We start from the raw sequence: 11710 nt of genomic DNA on the forward strand, positions 1-11710 counted from the left end.
AATCAAATTAAGAAAAATGTTTGTTTTTCAAAGAAAATATATTTTCCAGCGACTTTTCCAAAATTTAGACGTATAACTTTTATATATTGGGTTTTTTGAGGTCGCTGATTACGAATCTGATATCAGAATTAGAAGATTTTCAAAATCAAAGATGGCTGTCCAATATGGCGAACCGAAATTGCAATAAATCAAGCAATTCTTTTCAAATGTGGTATACAGGAGGTTTTCGGGTCACTGATTATGAATCTGATATCAAAATTAGAAAATGTTCAAAATCCAAAATGGCGGTCTAATATGGCGGAATGAAATTATAGCAAATCAAGCAATTCTCTTCAAATATGGTACATAGAGGGTTTTCGGGTTGTTGATTACGAATCTGGTGTCGAAATTGAAAAATTACACAATGTTGAATACAAAATAGTAGATCAAACGTGCAAAAACTCAATGTTTATGGCTTTCAAAGCTTCCGAGTACAAATTATGAAATGCGATATTGCAAAAACGTATTAGAGGGATTGAAATGATTTAATCTGCAGCATAGACAAAATCTTGCTTATATAAATTTGAAGTGGTTCAGTTGATTCGTTACAATTTCGGTTCTCCATATTGGATCTGCCATCTTGGATTTAAAAATTTTTTCAATTTTGACCGTAGATTAGTGATCACCCGAGAAATCACCGCGTATCAAATTTTTTTTAAATTAACCGGAAGGAAAAATGTGTGCTTCAAAGGGTTCTTTGAATTCCGATAACATTGTTTCCTTCGACTATCGTATAAGCAGCGCTATTGAAATTTCGACAGACGGCAAATAAAACTTATAACGCGATCTGTTAGTTTATTGTTTTTGACATCCATCTTTCACGTCCACTTTGCAGAAAATCGTAAGCCTGACCGTTTAACGTAAATCGGTCGACGACAATAAATATAATCCAAGTCACAAATATAGAAGAAATAAGCTAAGCGATATTTTCCGCGAGAAGAATATCTTTCAATGATAGACTTAAGATTAATTTTGATTTTTAAAGCGTATCTTTTATAATACGCCGAAAAAATGTGAAGAAACTGATTTATCTTTGTAATAAAAGACATGACTTACAAGGGAGGAGCCTCAGTTGTTTCATCGTTTTCGACTCGAACTCTATGCGGAAATATTGTAGGTGAAGTCAATAACATATTATGCAAGTTACAAAGTCCCTGTTTTTACGTTAAAAATAAATGGCAGTATAATATAAGGTATTTTTCTCTAAAATACATTGTTTATGAAATATTCGACCGTTACTAGATTTTTCGGACACCCTGCATGCATTATTATACTGCCATTTTTTTTTTAACGCAAAGATAGGGGCTATAATTTGCAGAATGTGTTATTGACTTCGTCCACAACATTTCTGCATAGAGTTCGAATCGAAAACGATGAAACAGCTGAGGGCCTTTCTTTGTTAGATCACTTTTACTATTTCGGATGCGAGTATATGATCTTCCACGCACCGTGTCGGTTTGATTTTGCCGCGAACCATCCGAGGTGTGCCGCTTATTGACGTTTCTCCTGCGAGCAAATTATTATGCTTCGTTAGGAACGTATTGTCGCTCATCGTTTATCACGTCGTATATACTACGTGTATATTCTAATTATCGGAAAAAATCGCACGAATCAACGAAAAAAACCCAACGTGAACGCTGTCGTTTGGTATACAATACACATACACACGCATTCACACGCATACGACATGTCCATCTGTGTTAATTTCTATCGTTAAGTGTTTCGTGGCAGCTTTCGATTCAGTACTTTCATCACCTGTTAAAATACGTTCGGCGGACGCCTCTCTCGCCCCCGTGAAAAATATTCAACACCGTTCAACGGGTATCCCCCAATAAACACGTAATATTATCTAATATTAACACGTTGACTGCCAACTACGAGATATCTCGTAGGTTGTTTACTTGCCTAGGACGCCAACTACGAGTTATTTCGTCGCTTCATTACTTGATTAAATCAAATTGGCTTCTTAGACCAGAATCGTGAAAAGTTCCGTGGCAGTCAACGTGTTAAGTAATATTACGGGCATATTTTTAAAATATTAGACGTAATATTCTAGTAATATTATATAATATTAAATATTTTTGAAATATTAATAGATGATTATATGTCCACCACTGATAATATTAAAAAAATAATATTATTTAATGTTAATATACATTTTTTAAATATTCAATCCTATGTATGTACAGAGTAATTAATCTTGGTTCTCGTAGTGTGCAAGTAGAACAGGTGAAACTGAGCGGAAAAGTCCCATTTTGCAAATAACATGCAAAATTTCGAGTTATCGATGATTTAAAATGGCCACGCATTGAAGTTTCTTTAATTAATAACTAAAAAATTTACGTGTTATTTGCAAAATGGTAAAGAACTTTTTTGTTCAGAGTGGCCTAATCTACAAATACATGACAATTGTTGTACTTAACGACAGACATCAGTATATTGGACTTTGACCCTTGAACTTGTCGTTAGGTACAATAGTTGTATACTTATAGATTAGATTATTTGGGACAAGAAAGTCTGTCACCATTTTGCAAATAACACGTAAATTGTTGAGTTATTAATTAAAAAAGCCTCTATACATGACCATTTTCAATAATTGATATTCGAAATTTTGCGTGTCATTTACAAAATGGTATATAGGACTTTTTTGCTCAGTTTCGCCCGTTCTACTTGCACACACGGGAATTAAGATTAGTTTGGAACACCCTGTGTATATAATGTATGTAATTGTAGTCTTTTATTACAAATCTCAAATGTATTGCAATACCAATTGTTTCATTATATAAATAAAGTGGAAATAATTTTGTGTAAAAATATGTTTTATACTAAACAAAATTATACATATATATTTTTTTTTATCTATATATATTTTTCTATATTATTATTTTGTTTTTTAATATTCTAAAAACATTTTTATAATATACCATTATATATAATATTATATAATATATTTTTATAATATATAAGAATATTATGTGAAGTGGACATATAATATCAATGGAACATTCCTATAATATTTAAAAAATATTACATAACATTTTCATAATATTATAAGAATATTATTTTAATATTTAATAATATTCATATAATATTCTAGGAATATTACGCGTTTATAGGGTCATAGTTCTCGAAAACAAAGCGAGAGTACGCGAGGAAACCTCCCGAATCGATTGGTCCTCGGGGGCCCAAACTCGAGGCCAAGTGAAACATTGACACGGTCCGTTCAGAGGACGTAAAAGACCCAATACACGGCGTTGAACAGCATGAAGCTGACTGGGAAGATGATCCGTGAGTACTTGTCTATCACATTCACGTCCTTGATCTTTGGCATCGATACGCGCAGTACGGAAGCTCCTCTACGTATGGCGTGTAACACCTGTAAAACATAAATTGTAACTTGTAAATAACGAGTTGATGAGAAAATTCTTTCCGTTTATTTATCAGTTCTTTGCTCAGAAATATCGGAATTTCTACGAGATTGTGGGATTACGCAGCCACTGGAGAGGTGGTAGAGGTTATCGGACAAAACGGTATATATTTAATTGTTTGTATTTAAAATCTGTATAAAAATATATATTTTGACCATTTTTTACCTTCACCCATCCCGAAGATACTAGAAAAATATAAAGAAAAGAAAGCAGTCCGAATATAGCAATGAAAATTTTATCGGCAAAAATCTGAAAGGAGAAAAGGTGGGAAGTATACTTCCCACCGTGCTTCTAAGGGTTAAACATCATCTCGCTGCTCCGGACATTCTTTAGACGTCTTCAGCATTGTCGGTATTGTTGAGGAATACCTCGACATACCTTTGGCTTGTGCGATCTCGGGCCTCTGTATCTAAGACCGCTGTTTCGGGCGTGCGTATTGTAAGCGGCGGCCCTGGAGATGCGAAAGCTCGGCGGAAACTTGGCCGGATCGTGATCTCTTCCGGGCGTCGACGAGGCGCTGACCAGGCCCGACCTATTTCTTATGCTCGGTAACGGTGACATTCGGAGATCTTGCAGCTCTATGATATCTGCGTCCGTGGTGCCTGGAAAAGGTGAGCTGGCTTTGCTGCCTGAAAGAAAGAGGGACGAGAATCAGCGAGAGAATGAAGGGCGCGGAAGCTGCGCCGAGGTGGCGAATCGTTGCTCACCGGGTTTCGAGGTAAGCACCTTCCTCTCATCGATCTCCTTCTTCTTGCTCTTTTTCTTCGCCCGTGCGCCCCAATACGTGTAATTGACCGCCGCGTATTCCAGCAGGGCGGCGAATACGAACACGAAGCACATTACCAGGTAAATGTCGATGGCTTTCACGTAACTGATTCGTGGCAGTGAGCTTCTAACACCGGTCGATATTGTTGTCATCGTTAGCACCGTCGTGATTCCTGAAGAAAGAAAAAGAAATTAGCGCACGGGGAAAGAAATCTCAGTTTCTACAACTGAATGGACACCACATTCAAAGAACATTACATAGTCGTAGCAATTACAGGTGACAACTATATGAATTTTGTACGTATAATTAATGCATGTAGTTTAATAAACTACTTTATAGTTGTTGTTACTAAATCCGAACAGTATAGCCAGTGTTTGCCTTAGATGAAGACCAGTAATCATTGCTCACTCGTAGTCGACAATTTGATACGGGCATAAAGTAGATTGATCAATTGAAACAAATGATCTGTTCTTTTTAGTTGCACTGTTGAATTGGTGCAATAAGTTAAAGTGAGACAATATATTTTGTCTCGCTCTAACTTATTATATCAGTTCAACAGTGCAGCTAAAAAGAACGAATCAAATGAAATAAAACTGAAATTTGTTGATTCGTTTAAATCTAATCTTCAATCTCTAGTCTGATACGTCTTCAGATATTTTGTAGCCATTGAAATGACCCATACAATACCTGAAGATGAACTTAAGTCGACCTTAAATATAAGATCTGACTGTGAATACCGCCCTAAGTTTGAGCGAAACATTCACTCTTGTGGTCTTAAGTAGTAGAATTTTCACTTGTTTTCAGTGAGATTCTAAGAAATCTGGAGAGTAATCGGTGACGACGTGATTTCTAACAGAGCAATTTCTACTTTACGCTCTTACCGAGAGCCACCCTCGCACTGGTGGCCTCGTGATTGATCCAGAAACTGACCCAGCTGAGCATGACGATCAGTATACTCGGCAGATATGTCTGAAAAACGAAGTAACCGATGTTCCTCTGAAGCTTGAAGCTCAACGAGAGCCTCTGGTAAATGCCGGTCGCCAGCTTCTCCTTTCGATCATTGGTCTCATAACCGATTATCGTGAATTGCGGCAATTCTGCTTCCTCGACCCCGCGAACGGGAGTCTCCTTCCAGTACATTACTACGTCGAGCACCGTGTATCCGTCTGAACATGGAAAGTAACGTAATATAGAACGAACAAGTCAGCAGCCACGTTATAAAGAGTAACCGGAAGTCTAAACAATCGATTCTTTCGCTCATCGACAGTGATATCATTTCGTCTGTAATAACCGCAAAATCTCCAAACACAAATCTATCGCGAGGAGAAAAACATAATCAGTGTTTGCCTTAAATGATTTCAGATTCATCTAGATGAAGGTGAGATGAAAATGATTTTGTTTTTAATTTATCTAGACGAAAGCTAATTTTTAGGTAAGATTTCAGACATGTTTTTCTTTTATCTAAGATAAAGATGAATATATTTTGTATTCCTTCTACCTAGATAAAGATAAATATGATATATTTATTCATCTAGATGACTATTGAGATAATTTTATCTAGATTCTGGCAAACACTGCGTATATCTTTAATTACAGGAAATATCTTATACTTCGGAAAACGAGAAACTTTGCAGAAGCTATCTGTTCTCAAGTAATCGCTCGTAAATACGTATATCTGAACACGTACAGCTCTCGATCTCTACGGTGCAGTTCTGCGAGTCGAGGGGATAATAGTGCAGGTCCATCATGCAGGCCAAGGTTGTCGTAAATCTCATGCCGTACGTGACCGAGCCGTCGCCCGACAATCTAACGAGTTTGTTGCGCTCAGTGACGTCGTGCAGAAAGCTGTGAACAGGAAAATGAGTCCGATGCAATGGATACAGCATTTATAAGGGGGAGGAGGGGGGATGGAAAGAGAAATACGGAGGAGGAGGGGGAATTGCAGCGAGATAATCACTCAGGTATGTAATTTTTTAATTAAATCGCGCGATTAAGATAGTTTGCTTGTAAATTTATTCTCTCAGAAATCTTTCCAAATTTTTACAGTATATTTAATTGAAACACGATCTACACACATGTACAATTAGAAAAAGATCGATCATATCAAAGCTAAGATCATTGAAGCAAAAGCATGCTACATAGCACTTTTCACCCGATGAACGTCCTGTGGACGTCTTTAGGATATTGGGACGCCCTATACATCTTTAGAACGTCTCTTGGAGATGTGTGCTGTATTGGAATTAGCACTGTTTACATTCAGACAGCAGAAATTTAAAATAATGTAAAATATGCTTTAAAGACAAATCCAAATGACATCCCATTTTGAAATATCTTTTAGACGTCTTTAAAAGATTTTTTAGAAGTTTATATTGTTTGAAATTCCTATAAAGGCATAATATTATAAAATGTTAAAATATATTCTTATAATATTTTTGGCAAATTATAAAAATGTTCTTAGAATATTAAAAAAATAAAATAATAATAATAATATAGAAAATATATATAAAAAAAATATATAAATAAAATATACACATATATATCAACACCTCAAGTAGGATTTTGTATGTAGAATGACAGGTGGGATCGTCGTTGTGAGCAATTATAGAAAAACTTTAAAAATAGCTCATTGCAATTTGCAAATATATTAATGCATTAATGCATCAATGTATAATAATAAATATCAGTAATCGATTTTTTTCATATTATTATATAGAAAAGTATTAAGGTGATATTATCGAAAAGTGAATACTTCATATTTCATATCTTATATTAAAAGATATCAGGGTAAAATGTAAATTATCTCGAAAAGTATTTGCTTTTCAATTATCCTACCCCAGTATTTTTATATGCAGAATGAACAAAGAAATCGATTTGTACTAAAAAAACTGTATAATTACAATAATAAAAATAAAGTTAATCATGAAATGACCTTGAATTATTGACAATACCATGAAATCATCAAAATATATCTCTCTCCAAACCCTGAAACTTTTGTTTGACACATTTCTTTCTATTTTGCTTTATTTCTGTTATATGTGTATTCTGTTATTTCTATTATTAAAGTGCCGCAATTTAAATACCGTACCCTATATGCATACATATGTTTATGTACGCACATGACTTTGTACAATTAACTTTTAATTTCAATGAGTTAATTTAATTTTAATTTAACTTTTAATTAAGTTAATTTTGGTTAGATAATTTTTAACTTAACTCAGCCAAAATAAAAAAACTTAACTTATCCAACCCAGCAGTTGGACATTTGTTTGTGAAATTTTTTATCGTTTTTATCACATATTGCAAGGCTTCAATTCTTTTTCGCACGCACTTTCACTGTATCAAACTATTTATATAATTCTGTGCAGCCAACACAACGTAAACTTTACAGAAAGAAGTCGATATTTTGCAAAGTTTTCAAGTATCCCTATAATATATTTATCGCGCTGTTTGTCACCTGTTCTTGTCGTTCGCAAAGAACGTATCCGGCACCCAGATCTTTTCTGCGAAGTCGCCGCTCAGCGTCAGGATCTCATCCTCGTGTGAGAAGGCAAGTCTCTCATCCTTCCAGTATTGATTCAAGTACATCGTTATCGTGTAATCCTAAGATTCAAATCGCAATTTAATATTCAAGAAAGCGTTACTAATTATTTATTATAATTATTATAACATTTATAAATTAATTACAATTCATCGCGCGAAATTGTATACGACGAGATTGTTTCATTCGTAATTTCATTCGTAATCGTTGGATTTTTCACAATAATTTCTAAGACTGCATTTTCACGTTCTGCTCTAACATGTAGCGACATTTTCGAGAAGAAAATAAAATGTCACACGCGATCGACAGAGCGCGATGTTTAGTGCGCGAGAGAAAAAGAGGAAACTTCCATATAAGCACGTAATATTCTTCGAATATTATATGAATATTATTCAATATTAAAATAATATTCTTATAATATTCTAAGAATGTTATGTAATATTTTTTTAATATTATAGGAATGTTCCATTGATATTATATGTCCACTTCACATAATTGGCATATTACAAAAATATTCTTGGAATATTGAAGAAAATAAAATAATAATATCAAAAAATATATATAAATAAAAATATGTGTGTGTGTGTGTGTGTGTGTTGTGTATGTATGAAATTTTTTAATATAAAACGTATTTTTATACAAAATTCTCTCGACTTTATTTATATAATAAAACAATTGATATTGTAATACATTTGAAAAAACTACAATTATATATATTATATATGTGCATAGAGTTGAATATTTAAAATATATATAATATTACAATGACATTAAATAATATTATTTTCTAAATATTATCAGGGATGGACATATAACGGTGTGTTAATATTCTAGAAATATAACTTCATATTATTAGAATATTATTATATTATATTATATTATAATATTATTAGAATATTATGTTTAATATTCTAAGAATATGCCCAGAGTATTAAATAATATTACGCGCTTATAGGGTTATAAGGTTTAGTGTACATCAAATGAATCGATCAGTAGAGCGCGCGGTTTATTGGCGCCCCGGAGGCAGAAATCGATTTAGTAGTGACGTCGAAGACGTTATAAGCGTTGGCAAGGAGAACGTGCTCTCCGTATCTCAAAGATCATGCATGTAATATCGCGATAGCAACATCCGATGCAGGACGCGCGCATATTTTAACTTACATGTGCGCCATAGAAGAGGCATATTCATTCTTACGCGGATCTCCTTATTTAACTCACGTATCTTGGCTTACTCACCATATTGACTTCTGAAATTGCATCGAAACTCGCGATGGTGAGGTCCATTCCGACCAACAACGGATCACCTTCGATGGAACACGATCCGTCATTAATTCCGTCGAATATCTTTCTAGCGAACGTTCTTGCGAATTAAAGTGCGAAGAAAAGAAAAAGGACAGAACAACTTTTAAAATTTCCCCGCTTTTCGAGCTGTTCGCGATGGAGATCCGTTAAAACGGAAGAGAAATAGTTTAAAGCTGCTTAATCCATTGATAATATCGGGGCGAATTATTTCCCCTTCGTTGCACATTCAATTAAAAGCGATCTAATTGCGATCGTGCCTCGTTGTATGGCGTGGAAACTTCATTAAAAGCTGCTATAGAGAGAGAGAGAGAGAGAGAGAAATAGAGGAGGGGAAATGGGTGGTGAGGGGAAGGGAGGGACGGAAGAGAAAGAAAGAGAAAAGAGAATCGGCGGTGGGAAATGTGGCATTCTATCATTGATCAAGTGAACAACTTCATTCTGGTACCCGGCTCTATTAATTAATATAGTTCTAATATTTCATTAAAATATCTCGAGCCCTTGAGGGTTTTTTTGCAAAAGAGAGAGAGAGAGAAAGAGAGAGAGAGAGAGAGAGAGAGAAAGCACACACTTAATCTTAGCCAGAAGGGATTTAACGGTACACGCTTAAGGAGCGACTTAAGTGCGGAGCTTACCGCCGAAGTTCGGCCTTAATCGAATATCGTAACCGTCGAGTATCCTCGAAATTGTCTGCGTAACGTTCTCCAGTCTATCGGACATCCCGGTGTTCTCTGGGGAAGCCCTGCGAAGTGCGAAATGTTGAAATGCGGAAATTGTCGATGTTCGAAAGCGCTAAAATATCATATGCTGCTGAAGCAATCGAGTGAACATTATTAATCAAAGTAGATGAAATCGACTGTTTGACGCGTCGCTATTTTTCCTTAAAGTACGCAAATTCGAGACTTTAGTACCTTCGACGCTCATTGCTTTCTAAAAAATGTCTCGACGAGAAGAGAAAAATTCTTCAAATCTTGTTCTCTCCGCAATAATGCAATATGCATAGCGAAGCGAAATTTGTGGTTACATTTTAATCTGACTAACTCGTAACGGAAACGCGCGTATTAGCGAGCCGAAGAACGAAAAGATGAGCGGAAATCGACGAGGAATCATGCGTGAAGCAGAGATAATGTCACGCATCGCACAATTACTCCCACTGATTAATTCTGCCAGCGTCCGGCCTCGTCCATAGCGATCTTACTCACGGTCAGTGTTTGCCGATATCTAGATAAAATTATATAAATAATCATTTAGATGAATAAATAGATCATCTTTATCTTTATTTAGGTGGAAGAAATATAAAATATATTCATCTTCATCTTAGACAAAAAAAACATGTCATCTCATCTAAAAATTATCTGAAATAATGTTATGGTCCATATTCTGAACTCACTTTTCGATAAAATGAATGAAATAATATGGACCTATGTATTAAGCCCGTATCAGACTAGGATTGGAGATTAGATTTCAACAAATCAACAAAGCTCGGCTTTGTCTCCTTTGATCTGTTCTTTTTAGCTGCACTGCAGAAATGATGTAATAAGTTAGAGCGAGACAAAATATAATGTCTCACTCTAACTTATTGCACCAATTCATCTAAAAAGAACAGACCATTTGTTTCAATTGATCAATCTACTTTAAGTCCGTATTAAACTACCGACCGTGGATGAATAGTCGATGATTATTAGTCTTTTTTGTTAGATTCTTAAATATAGAGCGATTATGTTGACGAATTACTAAACCGTTATGCAATTTTATTGATTTGCGTAATTTTTATTATACTTTTGTATAAAGTCCCTCGTGAAAACAATATCATCTAAAAAATTATCTGGATAAGTAGCTACTTATCTTTCATCTTGATAAATAAAAAACAAAATCATTTTTATTTTATCTGAAATGAATTTTTCGGATTTTCATCTCATCTTCATCTAGATGAATCTGAAATCATCTAAGGCAAACATTGCTCATAGTCATGATATATTTAATCGTCGCGAGGAGATAACGGATCACGCGCACCGGTCTGTGAATCTCCGAATGTAATCTTGCTTCGGGATTGGATTATCAGATTCGCCTTTCGCCCCGGAAATGGAGCTTTGTTGCGTCTTCGTGTGTACAGTGGCTTGATTAGAACTTTGATTGCCCCTACAATCACCCGCGTCGTACTTTGAGCTTAATATATAGGTATGTGATTATTTCCTCACCATATTTGATCGTGACGGTGAAAACAGTGGAATAGAAGCAAATAAATTAATTTCTATCTTTTACCATAATCTTTTACCATAGTGCTAACAAATGTCTGAGAAACATTTTTTTTTCTTTGGATCTTCGTTCGTAAAACGAGTCACGGTTTAATCATTTAATTCGGACGAAGTTTCGACATGTCACGCTTTCGAACGCTGCAATCGTCGGTTTTGAAACGTATCAGAAATTTATCAGAAATGCATTTAGGGGTAGAATCATTTCGCACATGTATACCCGAGTTGAAATTTTGACGTTTACTTTGATATTCTCAAGAATAGTTTGCGTCTATTTAGATGGACTATAGACTGATAAATAGACTGATAGACTGATAAATATCTGTTTTGACGATATCGACATACGAGGTCTGTTCAAAAAGTATCGCGAATTTTGAATTTCCGCGAG

At 35.0% G+C, this 11710-nt stretch overlaps 1 protein-coding gene across 2 annotated transcripts; it reads right to left on the reverse strand.

Annotated features, from left to right (window-relative positions):
- Positions 1 to 3111: 3111 nt before the first annotated feature.
- Positions 3112 to 10038, reverse strand: LOC106749678 (gamma-aminobutyric acid receptor subunit beta-like). Of its 2 annotated transcripts, XM_014629359.1 has the most exons (8): positions 9706 to 10038; positions 9008 to 9075; positions 7688 to 7833; positions 5921 to 6078; positions 5115 to 5399; positions 4175 to 4405; positions 3846 to 4096; positions 3112 to 3415 (listed from the first exon to the last, which is right to left on the reverse strand). In XM_014629359.1, exons 1-8 carry the CDS (start codon positions 9788 to 9790, stop codon positions 3263 to 3265), a joined length of 1377 nt encoding a protein of 458 aa, XP_014484845.1. In that variant the 5' UTR covers positions 9791 to 10038; the 3' UTR covers positions 3112 to 3262. The 2 variants fall into 2 exon arrangements, with proteins under 2 accessions (XP_014484845.1, XP_014484846.1); XM_014629360.1 differs by lacking the exon at positions 9008 to 9075 and having other exon boundaries at positions 9706 to 9789.
- Between the last annotated feature and the right edge of the window lie 1672 nt (positions 10039 to 11710).

Source organism: Dinoponera quadriceps, unplaced genomic scaffold (genome assembly GCF_001313825.1).
Source record: "Dinoponera quadriceps isolate SergipeBrazil2010 unplaced genomic scaffold, ASM131382v1 scaffold3789, whole genome shotgun sequence".
NCBI classification, from domain to species: domain Eukaryota; kingdom Metazoa; phylum Arthropoda; class Insecta; order Hymenoptera; family Formicidae; genus Dinoponera; species Dinoponera quadriceps.